The 19,127-nt window shown below is 39.7% G+C and overlaps 1 protein-coding gene across 9 annotated transcripts in view; it reads left to right on the forward strand.

The window, feature by feature from the left end:
- The window catches only part of KLF12 (KLF transcription factor 12), a 708,032-nt gene that overhangs the window by 607,518 nt on the left and 81,387 nt on the right, over positions 1-19,127 (forward strand). For all 9 annotated transcript variants that reach the window (XM_070471576.1, XM_070471581.1, XM_070471579.1 and 6 more), the window contains one exon: positions 14,244-14,306. In XM_070471576.1, coding sequence (XP_070327677.1) covers positions 14,244-14,306 — 63 coding nt within the window. The remainder of the gene's footprint in view (positions 1-14,243; positions 14,307-19,127) is intronic.

Consider the following 19,127-nt stretch of genomic DNA (forward strand, 5'->3'; position numbering starts at 1 on the left):
CAAAGAGTCTGACATGACTGAGCATATATTAAGAAATATGTGTGATAAGCAATATTTTGAAATTTGATGATCATTTGAGAGTTCAGACTATTTTAGGACTACTTATAAACAGAATTTTCCATTGTAAGCAGCATTGTTTGGTAAACATGAAACTGTAAGCAACTGAATTTTGCATTATGTTCTACCCTTGTAGCTGTTCTCCAATTAACATTTTTTAAAAATAGAGTTACTTCTTCACTCATGAAATAACAAAGTGGGACATTGTTTGAGAGTATGGCATGGAGTCTGTGAGGCCTGGACTGGAGTTTCAGCTCTGGTGTGTGCCCCTAGGCTAGGTTTAGCAGAGCTTTGTAAGATTGGTTTTTCCTTACCACCGAGTGGGAATGCTGACACCAGCCAGCCCCATGGGCTGCTGTATGGAGAAGTGAGACTCTAATACAACTCGAACCATGTACCAAACTCACAGTAAGTTCTCACTTTGAAGAAAATATTTGTGTATGTGTCACTGGTGTGTGTCAGAGACACTTCTTTTCCATTGTACCTTCCTCCTAGCTTACAGAATGATAACTTCACTTTTCTTTGGTTTAGTTGCTAAGGCGTGTCCAACTCTTGCGACCCCATGAACTATAGCCTGCCAGGTTCCTCTGTCCGTGGGATTTTCCAGGCAAGGATATTGGAGTGGATTGCCATTTCCTTCTCCAGGGGATCCTCCCAACCCAGCAGTCGAACCTGGGTCTCCTGCACTGTAGGCAGATTCTTTACTGACTGAGCTATGATGCAAAAGAAAACACGAATGCTTTTTTTGGTCTCATCTGGCTATTCTAGCCATTGCTCTTCCTTCATGAGAAAGCGTCTCCAACAGAAGTTGTTTCTCAGTGTTCTTTTATCCGTGTTTTTTAACTTTTTAAATGTTAAACTTTGTTTTTTACAGAAGTTTTATGTTCTTGACAAAACTGAATGAAAAGAATGGTATTCCTTTTTATTGCCTGTACCCACCATCTCCTCCACTATTCATGTCCCACACCAGAGGGATGTCTGTGTATGCTCAGTTGTGTCCGATTCTTTGTGACTCCATGGATTGTAGTCTGCCAGGCTCCTCTGTCTATAGAATTTTTCAGGCAAGAATACCGGAGTGGGTTGCCCTTTCCTACTCCAGGGGATCTTCCCCACTCAGGGATCACAAACTCACATCTGTTTTGTCTCTTGCATCTCTGCATTGGCAGGCAGATTCTTTTAACACTGAGCCACCTGGGAAACCGCACACCAGAGGGATACATTGTTGCAATAGGTGAACCTACTCTGATACATCATCATCACCGAAAGTCCATAGTTTGCCTTTGTTCTTGCCCTTATACATTCTATGGATGTATTGACAGATGTATAATGATATGTAGCATCATGCAGAATGTTTTGCTGCCCTAAAATCTGTGCTCTGCCTGTTCATCCATTCCACCCGCCCCCTTGGCAACCACTAATCATTTTCTGTCTCCATAGGTCTGCTTTTTCTAGAATGTAGTAAAGTTGGAATCATATGCTTTGTAGCCTTTTTAGACTGGTTTCTTCCTCTTAGTAAGAGGCACTTAAAGCTCATCCATGTGTTTTCACTACTTGATGGTTCATTCTTATTAGCATTGAATAATATTTCACAGTCTGAATGTACCACAGTTTACTTTATCCACTCATCTACCAAAAAGGCATCTTGTTTATTTCCAGGTTTTGGTAATTGTCAATAAAGTTGCTGTAAACAATGGTGTTCAGGTTTTGTTTGGATATGTGCTTTTTTTTTTTATTGGAGTATAATTGATTTACAGTGTTGTATTAGTTTCTGCTCTATAGCAAAGTGAATCATTATACATATACTTATATCTGCTCTTCTTTTAGATTCTTTTCCCATATAGCTCATTACAGAGGATTGAGTAGAATTCCATGTACTGTACAGTAGGTTCTTATTAGTTACCTATTTTATGTATGCTACTGCTAAGTCACTTCAGTTGTGTCTGACTGTGCGACCCCATCCCTGGCATTCTCCAGGCAAGAACACTGGAGTGGGTTGCCATTTCCTTCTCCAGTGGATAAAAGTGAAAAGTGAAAGTGAAGTTGCTCAGCCATGTCTGACTCTTCTCAACCCCATGGACTGCAGCCCACCAGGCTTCTCCGTCCATAGGATTTTCCAGGCAAGAGTACTGGAGTGGGGTGCCATTGCCTTCTCCAATTTTATGTATAGTAGTGTGTATAAGTCAGCCCCAATCTCCCAATTTATTCTTCCCCCCTTCCTCCTGGTAACCATACATTTGTTTTCTACATATGTGACTCTATTTCTTTCTTTTAAATAAGTTCATTTGTGCCATTTTTTAGATTCCACTTATAAGAGATACTATATGATAATTACCTTTCTCTGCCTGACTTACTTTACTCATTATGACAATTTCTGAGTCCATCCATGTTGCTGCAGGTTGGACCTAATTAAACTAAAAACTTTTGCACAGCAAAGGAAACCATAAACAAAACAAAAAGACAACCCTCAGAATGGGAGAAATTATTTACAAATGAAGCAAATGACAAGGGATTAATCTCCAAAGTATACAGAGTGCATACAATTCAATGTATTAAAAAAAAAAACCCTATCAATAAAAGGCTCTAAAGAAGACACACAGATGGCCAAAAAGCACATGAAAAGATGCTCAGCACCGCTTATTATTAGAGAAATGCAAATTAGAACTAAAAGGAGGTATCACCTCACATAGGTCAGAATGGCCATCCTTAAAAATTCTACAAGCATTAAATGCTGGAAAAGGCATGGAGAAAATGCATCCCTGCTAACTGTTAGTAGCAATGTAAATTGGCACAGCCAGTATGGAGGACAGTATAGTGGTTCCTTAAAAAAAAACAGAATAGAGCCTCCATATGATCCAGCAATCCCACTGCTGGGCATATACCCAGAGAAAAATCATAATTCAAAAAGATACATGCACCCCAGTGTTCACCACAGCACTATTTGCAGTAGCCGGGACACTGGCTAAAGCACCCTAAATGTCTGTCAACAGATGAATGGATAAAGAAGATGTCATATATATATATGACATATATTTATATGATGGAATATTACTCAGCCATACAAAAAGAATGAAATAGTGCCATTTACCACAAAGTGGATGAACCTAGATTGTTATCCCCATTTTGAAGCTTTTAACACTCTAGAGCCTGACACTCATCACTGCTGTAACTTTACCAAGAAACTTTTCTTAGGATGGTTCCCCATTGACCATGTAATGGGCCTTCTCCAGTTCCCACTCTCATTCCTTTTAGGCAAAGTAGCTCTGTTTACTTCTCATAGGCTCTTCTTTCATATTAGTTTTCCTCTTATTTCACTGGCTTCTCCCTCTCATTCCTTGATTGTTCCTTTGCCTCTCACTCTCAACCATAAAGTATCTCCGAGTCAGCGCCTCTTAACTCCTCTGCATTGCCAGTTTTCCTTTAGAAATCCCACCCACTTTCACAGCTAGTTTTCTGCTCTGTTTATGAAAATCAAGTCCAAAGCCTGCAAGTCTGCCTTCCAGCTGCCTAAAATTAGAACCATGTTTTCTACCATTCTTTTAGTCTCTCTTGAGTCTCCTTTTACCTTCCTTTATTCACTGTCAACAGATCATGCAGATACTTCTTATCTTATCCATTCCTTTCTCCCTATTCCCTCTGAACCTCTTTGGATTTGACTTTTTGTCCCTTTGTATCCATACCGATGCAGTATCATTAAGATTATCTGAGTGTTAGTCATCTGCACAGCACTGGCAGATAATTCTTAATGTGATAACGTTCTCCTGTGGAATGAAATCTTCCATCAGCTTTGCACTTTCTAAGGAGAATTCCAAAACACCTATCACCAGTCATCAGAGACACTCCATCTTCTGAGCTGCACCCCATTGCATGAACTACTTCTGACCAAGTACATGCTGTACTCATCTTTCCCACCTCTTTCTCCTTGCTCCTATTTTATCCTCACCTTCGTGCTTGAGGGCTTCATCGTGCTGCTCAGGAGATATAGCCTGGGCAACCCAGCACCATCCCATATCCTTTTCTTGAAGTAGTGTTTCCTCTCTTCTACCCTCTTAAAGTTATCAATATTTCCATTATTTCATCACCTGCTATCTTGTGACAACTTTCCTATTTGGAGAACTGACATTCTTTATTTTATATTATTATTTCTAAGGTTCTTGAATACTTACCTAGTTGCACTATAGTCTGTTTTCAAGGTCAGAGGCCATATCTTGGATTACTATATTATCACGTAAATTGGTGGGCAAGTGCATAGCGCCTAATACACTTTAATCGGTTCTTTCCTCTCTTTTTCAATCGTAGTCATGGTCTGGCGCTTCACAAACAACTGGAACAACAATGTTGCAATCTGTATCAAATTCAGAAATAACCAAAATAACAACACTAGCTGCACTTGAGCTTGCGTATTTTGCTAATGTCATACTAGCCCATAGGTGTGTCTGTGGAAAAACTCTGTAGTCTCTTGGGCCAGTGCTCCATGAAGCAGTGGAAAGAAAGTATCAGTACCAGTGACTGATGGTGGGAGAGGAGGTAATGGTGAATGTGAGTGCAGTTAGTGTAAATGATGGTGTTCAGCTGTAGAAGGCCTGGTTCATTTTGGCAGGGCTTATATGGTGGGTGCATTGCTCTCTGTCCAATTTTGTTGGTAAGTGAGTGTGTGATATTTCATATATTTCTTGACAGTCTCCACAAGTACCTTTCACGCTGTGGGTACTGATGGATGGGTTTGGCACCTCTTGGGCTCCGATGCCACGTTCTAAAATAAAGTGTCTCTGGGTAAGCCAGTAAGTCATTTCCTGGTTCCTTTCCCTCAGAGTCCTCCAAGTTTGTTGGCGGTCAGTTTTGGCAGTGAAAGAACAGCCTCTTACAGCTGTCTGCCGATCAGCCTGCTCTGGATTCAATGTTGAGTCCACCTCTTGGGTACCATTCCTTTTGATTTATTTAATATCTAGTTAAAGAAAAGCAAATCGGGCTTTATGCACACACATACAAATCCATAAATCCATTTCTTTTAAACACATTATTAAAAGAGAGATAACAGTTACATTTAATTACCAAATTGAAGTTTTTCTAGCATTTGAATTTTTATTGTAAGTGAAATTATAAAGCTACATTTTCTCTTAGTGATGGCTTATCATCTTTAGGGTCTCCTTGATGCCATTTTCATTATGCCTGTGAACCAAACGATGTAAAATTTTGTCTTACTCAAAGGAAAAACAGTGCAGCCCAGTGAGCTATAACACCTTCTTGAGAGAGTGCCGAGTTGTAATAGATCCAATTTGGGGTGACAAAATGCCCACGTTACATACTCTAACTTTGCCTCTTTTTTTCAGCCTAAATGAGGCATCTAAGAATTAATGCAGCCAGAGGCAGTAAAAGCGTTTGAAGTAATTCTTCAACTACTTACTCCTCTTTCTTGACAGAGCACACCAAATAAAAGGCATTGGCAGTGTGACTAATAGAATAACTACCAATCAGAATGCCTGTCAATTCATGAAATTCCTCTAGTGCCATCCACACTGATGACTGAGTCAAAGCATTTCAGTTCACATATTAAAAAGATGGGAACCTTAATGCACCGTATACTGAATGCTGAAAAATAATATGTCAGACTTATAAACATGGAAAATGAAGTGAAAAATTGAACCAATTACCAGGGTAGCTCAGGTTGGAGCAGCAATGTGGAATCTCTATTACCTAGATAAGTGTCAGTTCTACAATATAGGTTGTTGATCTGTAGTCATGATCTAAATTTCCTCCCCCGATCTCATCACAGCTGAGATCTCATCACAGTTATTTTTATTAACCTTTTAAAAATGACTTCATTTTGTTTTCTTCTACTCCTTTCTTTCTACCACTTTTCAAACCTACCTGTTACTAGTAATTCCCTACCCAGTGCATGAAAACTATGATGGTGAAAGCAGTAGAATTGTTGATTGATGAGTTTAATTACTGCCCAGAAAAACCATGTGAGAGTGTACACACAGAGATATACTCTATATAAATTCATAAAATAAAATGACTGCTACCGGTAATAACAAACTGTTGAAGAGCATGAAATGAAACAGGGAAAAAGGAGTTCTTAGAAGACTTGTATTGCTTATATTCTTATCCCAGTAAAGGAATAGCGTTTTAGAAATGGCTTATTTTTAAATAATTTTAATCTTTTAAAAATTTAATATTTAAAAGTTGCAAAAATTCTGTAAAGAATCCTTTCAACTTCTCTATGATTTCTGTTTTGTGTAAACCATAGTGCGGCGGTCCCAACCAAAAAAATTATTATTGGCTCAACAATATTAACTGAACTGTAGACTTCATTTGAAATTCAGCAGTCGCTCCACAAGGTCCAGTGATTTTCCACAAATTTCTCCAGAGATGAGGAAGTGACAGAAACATCTGCTTTGGTTTCCTGGCCCTGGATGGGTCCTGGGCCCACACTGTGCTGGGCACGGGCTCACACAGGGTCCAGAAAGCCCATCTCATGTGGGGCCAAAGGAGACAACACCCAGAGCACATTTATTTTCTTTCACTGTCTCTTCTGCTCTGCTTTTTGTCATGTATATGCATGCCTGCTAAGTCACTTCAGTCATGTCCTCCAACTCTTTGCAACCCTATGGATTGTAACCTTTCATCCTCCTCTGTCCTTGGCGATTCTCCATGCAAGAATACTGGGGTGGGTTGCCATTTCCTCCTCCAGGGGATCTTCCTGACTCAGGGATTGAAACCACATCTCTTATATCTCCTGCATTGACAGGCGGGTTCTTTACTACTAGCACCACTTAGGAAGCCCCTATCATACATATTAAGTATACAAACAGGAACCCACATGTGTCTCACACCATCTCTGACCCTTTTGGCACAGGTGATTCATAGAAAAGGCTGGAGCTGTTTGCCACAGAACAGTATATGTGCCTGTCCAGGACTCTGAAAAGCTGTTGATGTTCAGTCACTAAATTGTGTCCCTTTCCAATCCCATGGACTTTAGCACACCATGTTTCCCTGTCCTTCACTATCTCCCAGAGTTTGCTCAAACTCATGTCCATTGAGTCAGTGATGCCTTCCAACCACCTCAATCCTCTGTTGCCCCTTATCTTCCCACCCTCAATCTTTCCCAGCATCAGGGTCTTTTCAGAAGAGTCAGCTCTTTGCATCAGGTGACCAAAGTATTGGAGTTTCAGCTTCAACATCAGTCCTTCCAGTTACGTATAATGAGGGGAAAAATAACTTTTAGACAATATATGACATTCTTAATGGTCATCTTATCACTGACTTGATGAAAACTAACAGCAGAAGGGGCCTACTTGGTTTAAATAATGGAGTCATGCTCATGCTTTTATTTGGTCAAGAGTAGTGTGTATGTGTATTTATATAACATGATGAAAGCATCCAGAGTAACCTGAACAGTCATGAGAACTTGTATTCATTATAACTTTGTGTAAGTAGACAAGAATATCAAGAATTATTTTAAAATGATCTTTCCTGTGATTCTACATAGGAAAATTCTGTACTTACAAATAATTGTAGTCTTTTCTTCCACAGATGTAGCAAACTGAGTTGTTAAGGTGTGTATTTTTTCAAATAATTGCATAAATTTATGGAAGAAAGTACAGGTTATTGATTATATAACAGGAGAAAAGTGATGTGCACCTGAAACTATGACAACATGGTTAATCATCTATAACCCAATATAAAACTTAAAAGTTTAAAAAGATAAAAGTGAATTTAAGAAGAGAAAATATGTGTATATAATAATTTCTCCAGATCTTATAATGAAAATCTCTAATCTCACTAGATAAGCAGTTCCCACAATAACTATTTTATGGGTCTCTGAAATAAGAATTTATTCAGATTTTTCTCAGTATTGATTAGCCTGTCTAACATATGGGGCATGAGAGCATGAATGACTGAAGTACTATTTCAGGGTTGCAGCCGGGTGAATGAAGTGGCCATTTTCGAGCCTGGGAAGATATGGAGAGGAATTTTTTTTTTTAAAGGGTAAAGTTGGTTGGGATTCAAAAACCTGTCTGGCACTGCTTTGGGGACAGGACTAGAAATCGAAATCCTGGAAATATTGTTATATGGATGGTAACTGGGGCCTAGAGATGGATGAGATGATCAAGGATATGAGGGGACTATTTTGGAGACTCCTTCATCCAGGGGGTGAGTTGAAACAGGGTAGAGAAAAATCATGGGAAAATCATCCCTAGACCATGCTAACGTTTAGAGTTCAGAAGAGTGGGCGGAAGAGGCTCAGGTAAAGGAAAAAAAAAAAAAGAAGAGGAGGAAGAAGACTGGAAAAATGTCACTGATGCTGAGCAGGGTCAAGGATGAAGTAATCAGTTAGGTGAGTCACTATGAAGAGTTTGAGAAGACAACAATTGAGACTGACCCATTAGATATGAAAACATAGAGGCCATTGATGACCATAACGAAGATGGTTTCATCAGACACCTGTGGTCACAAACTGAATGGGATTGGCTTCTCAGGAAAATGGGAAGTGAGGAAGTGGATTCATTTTACCATCTCCAGCTTACACATTGTGGGGAAGTTAACAAGATGGCGCCAGTCAAGCTCTCCCACCCCATGTTCTGTAAACAGTGACTTTGCAGGGTTGTGTAGCTGCTGAGATCACTTATAGCACTGTGCATGCACATAACAGGGTACTCACTTGGTCACGGACTATCTTGTGCGGTATGCTAGTGTGAGCTTCACCATGAAAGCCCTGGCTGCTGCTGCCTAGGGGCTCCATTGGAGCATCGTCATGGTTATGTTATATGAAGTTATGTTATGGCTCCGTTATGGCTGCTGCGTCAGCCAGGAGAGAATAAACGTGTCTTCATTTTGTTATGGCTGCTTGTGCCTGCTTCCAGCCTCTTAGCTCACACCTCGCCTACCCTGGGTGCAGGGAACAGTGCAGACAGTGTGAACAGCAAGACAGTTGGTGCTGTGAGCAGGAGCAGCCGAACTCATGTGTTGTACATTATATATTTAAATGGAAACACTAATAGCAAGAAATTTTCACCAAGAGTTAAAGGGAGAACAAAGTGTGTGACTGTGATGCTATTTCTGATGAGTCCCTGAAAGTTTAATATTTAGTTTGGTGCCAGTTTTAGGCCAGGAAGACCACCTGCTTATATTGTAGAATGTTCAGTTGGGCTTAAATAAATGCTGAGGTTCATTAAGACCCCTGGTGCTAATTCACTTTATTGCAGCCTCGGGGGTAGTGGGGAGGGAACATATGTGAGCTCACAAGAATTGAAGGATAATCTGGAGGAAGATAGGTCGTTCACACGTTTGTCCGAATTCTGGTTTTGCTTTTTTTCCCTGCAGCTCTGGCAAGTTACTAACTCTTCTAAACCTTTTATTTTCTCAATGGTGAAATGTGGATATTAATGATGAGGAGAAAGTAAGATAATGTGACTAAAGTAAATACTTAGCACCGTCTGCACCCAGTAAGGGCTCAGTAAATAAGAGTGACTTTGTATGCTATTATTACTGACTTAAAAAACTACAGATTTGTCTTCTAATAGGACTTCCCATTTAGTGGTAAAGAACCTGCCTGCCAATGCAGGAGATGTGAGAGATACGGGTTTGATCCCTCAGTCAGGAAGATACCCTGGAGGAGGGCATGGCAACCCACTTAAGTATTCTTGCCTGGAGAATCCCATGGACAGAGGAGCCTAGTGGGCTACAGTCCATAAAGAACGGACAAAATGAGATGCCGAACAGGAAGCCATACCTTAGAAACCACAGTATTTGGTTCATGTTACCCTATAGGTGTTTATTTCTCTTTATTTCCTCGCCTTGAGGGAAGTGATACAAGTGTAGTAATCAAGACTGTGGGCTTGTAGAGCACATTTATCTCAATCCTGTGGAATTAACTGGATATTCCAGTTCCATCTTCATATCCTTTCCAATTCCGTCTCAGCACTACTAGTGATAATAGCTAACATGTATGGACTGCTCCCTGGGTAGTTAGCACTGTTCTGAACATTTTTACATTATTAACTAAAATCTCTCAGAGCTAGAAGGTGGCTACTATCATTGCCTCCACTGGTGCAGATGAGAAGACAGAAAGGCAGACAGGTTAAGTACCTTGCCCTAAGATAACACCTTTGGTAAATGGTGGAGTTGGAATTCAATCCCAGACACTTACATAGTTTGTTCTCTCTACCACTTCATTTCAAGTCCACTGGGGACCTTAAGATTGGATTTAAGTTGTCACAGCTTTTCTGCCTCAGGGATCAGGGTTTCACACCCCCCTGCCAGCCACCAGCCATTCAGGTAGGTTTAGTAAAATATTGAAAAACAGGAGTGATCACATTGTCCTGATTAACTATAAATGTTAGTCATTACCGTCAAGATTTGAGGGTCAGGTCTTTCAGTGCTTATACCCAAAGAAGGAAGACTGATTTGTGTAAGAAGGTATCTAAAAAGTTCTCACATGCTTAGCAAGAAAGCTAAATTAAGCCTTGTGTTGGGTAAAATTATAAACATGCTGTCTGCCTCAGATGAGTAAGTGTATATAAATAGAACAGTTGGTGTACATGGCCTTAATGTTATAGCTTCTTTTTTTGTGTAATGTAAATCACCAAATAGGAGGATTTCCATCTGACATGAACTGTCAGTCTTAGAAGAGCATGTTGTAGGATTGAATGCATGTTATACAACAGTGAACCTTGCCCTTCCCTGCAGCCTGGCGATTTTTTTTTTTTTCTTTCCCTATCCAGTGGTTAGTACTAAGGCCTGAAACCCGCACTTAGAGAACAAAGTGGCTTAGTAGTAATGGAGCCTGTGTGAGGCTAAGAGAAGAGTAATGAACATGCCCTGCAAGCTTCCTGCCTAGATGCAGGTGCAGGAATCAGGAGGTCATGAATAATGCATGACATGCAAATTAGACGGTGGTTTCTCCTACTGGGATTTTGACTTTGCTACCTGCCTAGCTGCTATATGTGGAAAGAAGGTAGGCGATGGTAAGAAGTGTCACCACTTAAAAGACAGCGCACACAGAAATACAGCATATTTCTTTGAAGAAATGAAATTTGGCAAGTAGCTGAAATGCAAATTTATGGTCTACTTTCCTCAGATAAAGTAAGCTCCGAGTTATCAATTAACTCACTTTGGGAAAGGAAAAAAACCTTTCTTATTTTACCATTTTAATGTAAAAGGCTTTATAATTATTTGATCACACAAAATCAGGAATTATTTGAAGAGCTTAAGCCATTATAAAAATTATCTACTTACAGTGTTTGATCTGTGAGTCAATAGAGTTTTGCTAAAAGATACAATTACCTAGAGAATATTGTACTATAAGTTGCATGTATGTATGTGCTCAGTCTTGTCTGACTCTTTGCAACCCCATAGACTGTAACTCACCAGGCTCCTCTGTCCCTGGGATTCTCCAGGCAGGAATACTGGAGCAAGTTGCCATTTCCTACTACAGGGGATCTTCCCAACCCAGGGGTCAAACCCTAGTGCCCTGTGTCTCCTATATTGGCAGGCAGATTCTTTACCACTGCCTCACCTGGGAAGCCCAGCTGTAGGTTAAACAGACCCATTTTTCCCCAGTGATACATGCAATGAGAAGCATTAGTAGGAGAATATTTCTATATTATCAAACTTCACCTGGTAGAATTATCATGATGACTAGAAGTAAGGTTAAGGAGGAGGAATCAGTATGCAGTAAACATTAAAGGTGCAGAGTGAATTAAAGAATGTGTGTGTATTTGGGCTAAACTGTCTTCAGGCAGTAGGATTCTGACACCCCAGGGGGAATGTAGGCAAGGCTCAAGAGGATTTCCTTCATTTTCCCCTAGGTCAGGGGACTTCAACTGGACAGACATTTTTTGGCTCACAGTTCTTCCATTTTCATGATTGTATTTCAAGCAGACAGACTGAAAGAAAAAAGCAGAGCAGGGAAAAGAGAGCCTTGTTACCTTGTGTGTAACTCTTGTGCATTTTTATTGCATGTTTGTTCACTCTGTCCCCAATTTGGGGTACTGGAATATGAGCTGGCTTTCATTTCTAGCTGAGTCTGTCATTTCCGCTAGGCCCCAGGTTGGCCGAATGCCAAGACCAACAGGTGATCCTTGTAGCTGCAAAACAGCAGGAAGTGGGCCGTGCTTGAATGAGACAGTTCACCAGAGGGGCTGTCTGGCCGCTCTCCATCTTTCTGCATAATTAACATCCCCTCCCCCACATGGAGCAGGAAGTCTGCGCTGAGCAGCTCAGCTGCGGCAGCCATTGAGAAGGGCTGTGAGGAAAAGAATGTTAATAAGGGATGTTGGAAGAAATAAGCTTTCTGAGTGCAAAGTGCAGTCTGGCTCTGGATTTACAGAAAGACTGGATTTGGCCCTTCAGAGGGGCTAGAACTGTTTTGTCTGCTTTGAAATGATTCTCACTCACGGAACAGCTGTGGAGAATGGGAATTGAAACGAACCTTGGGGCTCTTGATTCTAACTGGACTTTTAAGACCTATTTAAAATTCTGGTTTACTTTCTTGTCTTGCGAATAAGAGTAATGACTGCGATCTAAAGGGTAAAGAGAGCACAAGCCTCAGCACTGCCTAGATCTCACAAGTACCTGGTAAAGAGAGAAGAAAGCAGGAAGTTGGCCACGGGGACAGGAAGTGACCACGGGGGCAGCAAATTGTGCTGCCAGTAAGTGACCCACGAAGAGGTGGAGGTTCGTGGAGGTTCACTAGCCAACTGCTGCTAGAAAGACATCAGCAGTCCCTAGAAATTTCAAGCATTTCCAGTGGATGACTCCAGCCCAAGGAGCTTGTACAACAATATGGTCTTTACTGTCTTTCCCCCATTATTTAGCTAAAGGTTTGAATTGACATGGCCTCCTTCAAAGCCTGGCTAGGGAGCTTCACATATAGAAGACCTTTCACCTAAACATAGCTACTCACCCATCCTTCCTCCCACAGATTCTGTGCGGGGATATTTGGATGAAGTTACTATAAGGGGCCAGCACCCCACTCCAGTATTTTTGCCTGGAAAATTCCATGGACAGAGGAGGGATGTTGGAAGAAATAGATGTTCTGAGTGCAAAGTGCAGTCTGGCAGGCTACAGTCCATTGGGTTGCAAAGAGTCAGACCTGACTTGAAGTGACTTAGCACAGCACTGTAGTATAAGGGATGGGGGTTAATTTTTGCCTCTGCCCTCTCAAGTTTAGTGGTGTGCAGATTAAACTGACAATAGGTACATTAGCTAGAGGAAAAAATAGTTTATTTACACATAAAACAGGCACTCATGCTTGCAGGAATACTCAGCGATGAGTAATTCAAAGGGGTGGTTAGAATTTGGGGCTTATATACCACTTTAACAAAGGCAGAAAATATGTGGAGGCTTGCTTTGTCAAAAGACAAGGGAGTCTGGGCGTCTAAGGGGCTACATTTTAGGGGGGTAGCAAGGAAGTGTATGGGGGGGAACTAATGGTAAATAAGGGTTGTTTATGCCAGCTCATCTCAATACCATTTCTGGTGATGAGTTGTATGTTGTATTCCTTTTCCTGATATGGGGATTGTTGGATGGAAGGCCTTTACAAATTAAAATTTCCTTTACAAAAGGGGAATATATGCCCTGCCTTTAGGCATATAGAGGAAAGGTAAAGAGCTCTTCCTGTGTTTGTGATTGTGGCTGCCTTCAAATCAAAATAATCATTATGCCAAAGTAACATATTTGGGGAGGGTGTATGCTGATCTCCTTTGCTATGTTACTTTAGGGCTTTAAATCTAGAAGTTGACTGAGGAAATGTGTACTTAGACTATCTCTTTTTGTCCTTGTGGGAACAGGTAGCAGAAAGGGCTTGTTGAGGGTCAGCATTAGACCTTATATTATTTTTATGCACTCCTAAACCTGGCAGGGATTAGGTTGGCAACAGTAACTTTTTGTTGGACTGACTGAATGAATCAACTTATTAAAACCGGTCCTGCTTTGGGGGACCTTCACAGGGCACATTGTGACAAATGCTTGTTATGTTAAAAGTGGTGCAAAAGAAGAGAGAGTGCAGGTTCAAGCCATAGGGATTGAACTGCGTTCATTTACTAAGAGGTACTTAAGCTGTGGGCCATTTTACATTAAGCTAATCTGAAAGAGATCATTTATAAGCCTGATCACTTTTTGTTCACTTGTAATCAGGAAAATGCTTTTTTAATGACTGGATTATTCTCATCTACCTACTACAGGGTACATCCGTCCCCAGTATCAAGGGTCAGAGGAAATCGAATGAATAATCAGAAGTTTGCTTGGTGAGTATACAGTCAAAGTGATGAGAATTTGTAAGTTCTCTGGGAATTTTTAATAGGACTGTGTCAGTTATTCCTGGTTCTCTGTAGAGAATGAATTTCTACTGCCTGAACTACATTATTTCCCTTTTGTTTGGAAAATTCTAAACAAACATGAATAGAGTTCCTTTCCAGCCAAAAGTCTTCACCAAAAACTGAGTGCAACATTTTTTTCCAAATAGATATGGCATATTTCCCAGGATTATCAACTGTTACATTTTTAAAGAATGTGTCCCATTTTTTTGAAGACACTATGTTTTTAGTAAGATTTGGACAACTCAGAGCTTTCTCAGGTACCAACTTCTATTCCTCATGAAAATTTTCATAATAAATTAAATCTATTACATTAATTTTGACGATTACTATTTAGATGCCCTTTTTCTGGCCTTAGCCTTAAATATCCAGGCATCTGTTTTTTTTAATTTGGGGAATATGAAGATCTTTCACTTGAACAAAAATAAGAGATGAACCAGAAATAACCTGAAAAGTTATTTTAACCAAAGAATATTGATTACTGATTTTTTTTTGGGGGGGGGGGCATGTGAGCCCTTGTCCCCTCTGATGGAAGCACAGAGTCTTAACCACTGGACTGCCAAAGAAGTCCTGACTGCTGATTCTTTAAAGAGGAAATTTGAACTGTTTCACAAATATTTCATATAAAACAAACAAAACTCAATGTAGTTTTATTAGTAAAATCCATATTTGTTTACATTACTTCATTCTCCAAAATTAACCTTTCCACACATAGTATATCTACAAAAAAGAAAGGAAAAAGTGAAGGAAGGAAAGGAGGGAGGGAGAAGAAAAGAAAAAGAATTGAATCATGTACTGTCTTACTACAAAGGTGAATGGAAATTCACAGGTCTCCATTTTTTACTTGATTGAATTGCGGTTAGAATGGGATTTTGATTAAAAACCATGGTTTTTTTTTCAAGTATGGGAAGATGATTACCAAAGATTGAGCTTCCAAATTAATTTTACTCCTAAATGAGGATTATTTTTAGATACAAAATAATGATTCTTTGAATTTGAATAGTGCCTAATCAGCTCGCCTCCCTTCCCCCATTAAATCTAATTAACCCTCACAATAGCTTGATCTTGTTGTTAAATATTATGCTTTGGTTTTTCACAGAGGGGGAAATGGAATCCAGAGGAAGCAGCCATTTGCTTACACACTGTCTAAAAGCTGGGCATCCCTCACAATCACTATTTTTCACAATCACTAAAGCGTATTGTTCCCTGTCAAACCTGGCAAGCTGAGAGGATAATAATGCTGATGGCCATTACATAAAAGGAAAGGGACAAACCAGGTCCTTTTTTGTTTTTGTTTTTTTTTTCCATTTATTTTTATTAGTTGGAGGCTAATTACTTTACATCATTGCAGTGGTTTTTGTCATACATTGAAATGAATTAGCCATGGATTTACATGTATTCCCCATCCCGGTCCCCCCTCCCACCAGGTCCTTTTTTGACTGCATGGAATTGCTATTACTTTTGAGTCCAAAGCACATCACACTAGAGAAACTTGACCACAGATAGAGAATATGAGATCCTCAAGTGAGTGACATAAGCTAATGGGTAGAGTGCCATGTTGTCAGGGGTGAAGCCCAGTTTCTGCAGCTTTTATTTCAGTGCTAAATGTGGATCACTGAGTCCATAACACATTTTCGTTTCTTCGCTTTTCCTTCCTGGAGTATTAGAGTAACAATAACTTGTTCCTACATAATTTATAGCACATTATTCGGTTAGTAAGTTTAAACCAGTTTTATCTCCAGAGAGGTAATCCATGAAAAACAAAAAGGATCTTTATTGAGAAAATTCAGCTTGTATTTATTCAGCAACATTTATTTACACTCCCAAGCACTAGATTAGAAAGATAAATAAAACATGATTTCTGTCTTTATGGGGCTTACTGTCTTGAAGGATCTGTGTGTGTGAGTGTGATGTCACATATATATATAAAACATACAATATTATATAATACAAATAACATAATAAAATGTGGATAATGCTCTAAGAGATACGTTCATTAGTAAAACATCCAGAGGAGAATAATTATCAACTTTATTTAAGACTAGTTTGGGAATGGACAGTACGGAAGGGGAAAAAATATAAAGGTGGAAAAGGATTGTCAGAAAACTAATTCCCAAGAAGGTTTTCAAGTAAAGGCTCAAAATTAATAGAAAAAACAGAGTCCTGACAAAGGGCTTTATTTATTGGCTGAAGCACAGATACAAGGACCTGGAGACATTTCTAACTTATTTGGTTGTGAGTTTAGTTAAAAATCCTGTCGCGTATACTACCTTGAATTTTTCTTGTGTAAATATTATGAAACTGTTATATGGAAATAAATCATATAGGAAAGCTAGGAAGAAGCCCAGTGAATCATCCAACATCTACATCTACTTAAGTGATGAACTGTTGCTATTTCTTTGTGAAATAATCTCTCTGAAGATCTAGATGTTTTAAATACTCATGCTAGCCATGGATATGAAAGTGATAGCTGCTCTTTCCGAAATAAAAGTTTTGGGATAATTTACAGAATTAGATACCAAATTCAACACTAACTTGGTTCTGGCTTGAGTTATAGTGCACCACAAGCACTATATATAAGTGGTGTTGGGTGAAGCCAGCATGTGCTCCAATTAGTTAAAAAATATTGTTCATCATATAAACAATTAAATCTCAGTAAAAGATGAAAAAAACTTGAATCTGTAATGCATAACCTGAAATGCATAACAGTTGGTAGATTTTAAATGTCAGTGGCTGTGGTTGAGGTCTCAAACCAATGCTTATTATTGAGTAAAGATGGCTTAACATAATAAGTAGTGTTTTTCTTCACATAATGTTAATATGAGAGGCAGTGTCCATCCCCTGGCCTCATTCCTGTGGCAGGAATTCCTCTGGAGCTGAAGAAATGTGTGGAAAAAAATGTCTGCTCAACACAAACAAACCTGCTGGATGGAAAGAAAATATGGTTAAAAAATGTACATAATCAGGAAGGAGTTGAAAGCACCAGGATGTAAAGGGTCCAGTGACAGACGTCTGTTATAAATTTCTGATAACTTTCAGGGATTAAGGAAAGGCAGTAAGAACTTCTTGCAAGATACATTAGAACCCTAATAAAAAACATGAGATCATCGGACAACTCATTTAATATTCAATTAATCAGTGGTAGCAATCCAGACCAGACATAAACTCTGCCCATCAGAATGACTCTCCCCTCTCTGCCATTCCACTATAGTAATATTTGTTGATTTGAGGATTGATGAAGTGTTTGAGGTTCAGCATGTGAATTTAATTCGCTGTGTCGGGTCACAGCTCTTGTTTCATGCCTTACTTTGTCTGACAACTGTGACCCTTTCTAAGAGCATTTTCTATTTTTCTTGCATATGATAATGACAGGGAAAAAAATATTTTGCTCCTTATGGGGCAAATGGGGGGAAATGGGGTCAGTCTTCTTAAAAGGTTGAATCTACAGGTAGACTTTTCTTCCTCACAGGTCTTTTTGCTTGAAACTATCGTGTTCTGATACCAGACCCACAAAGAATGGCTGTTTCCAAGTCTTCTTTCAGCCCTTGCATCCCCAGAGCAATTCTAGAGTCTGAAATGTACAAACATGTTTGGTGTGGATGTGTAGGTTGGACCAGGACAGGGTGGGGCTTGGTGGGGAGTATCTCTGAAATGAACACTGAAGTTGATTTAAGGCTCCAAGCTTGCCATTCTCAGTGGGAGGATTCCAAAATCCTCATTTTTAACTTTTCATTTTTTCTTCTGTTTATATACTTTTCCTTCCATCCAGCCCAAAAGTTTTCAAAGACTTGGGTGTATATGGTTGTTTGATGATGGCGTAGTCATGGTTATGCTGTGTACCCAAAACATTTGCGTGGGGCTGTTTTGTACAGAGGTTTGTGTCACATAGTAGAGACTGTGGACTATTTATATTATGATGGAGAAATTAGGCATTGTTAGTAGGAATTGCCATTAGTAAAATAGGATTAATTTTCTCTTAACCATCCAGATGCTGTCACCACCAGTCTCAATTATGATTCCTTTCTTACCAACATGCCTGAGATGTTATGTAGCTGTCTGCAAAAGAAGCTCTAGTTTTAATAGCATATCCATGCCAGTTATGACACATTCTGGGTGTGGATCACATTTCACATTTGGAAGTGAAAAAGTTCTGTGTCACCAATTTAGGGAAGGGCAGGAAGAGCCTTTTCACACTCTGATGTTGTATGGTTGGATGTGCTGTGCTACAATGAACTTAAATGTTTATATGCATATAGTTGAAAATGTTAGACATGATTTCATTGACTCTTTTTGAACAGTGTAACTAATATGGATTTTGGTCATAAAAATAAGAACATTGCTTCTTGTTTAAACTTTTTGCCTTAATAGAGGAAGGCACTCAAGTTGTTGCTAGTGGAAACTTTTAAGAAAGCTGAGATAGAACTAGCTCTTGAAAGGGGGTGGCGGGGACAGGACACTTCTGAATGCAGTAGTTATCAGTTGTGGGGCTGAAAAGGAACTGTTGTTGTATTTGTTGTTGTTTTAGGCACTCACTCGTGTCCGACTCTTAGGGAACCCATGGACTATAGCCCTCCAGGCTCCTCTGTCCATTGGATTTCCCAGGCAAGAATACTGGAGTGGGTTGCCATTTCTTTCTCCAGGGGATCTTCTTGACCGAGGGATCGAACCCACATCTCCTGCATTGGCAGACAGATTCTTTACCTTGGAGCCACCAGGGAAACCCCTTGAAAGGGAACTGTAAACATCATCAAG

This window comes from Odocoileus virginianus, chromosome 8, assembly GCF_023699985.2.
Source record: "Odocoileus virginianus isolate 20LAN1187 ecotype Illinois chromosome 8, Ovbor_1.2, whole genome shotgun sequence".
Taxonomy (NCBI): Eukaryota; Metazoa; Chordata; class Mammalia; order Artiodactyla; family Cervidae; genus Odocoileus; species Odocoileus virginianus.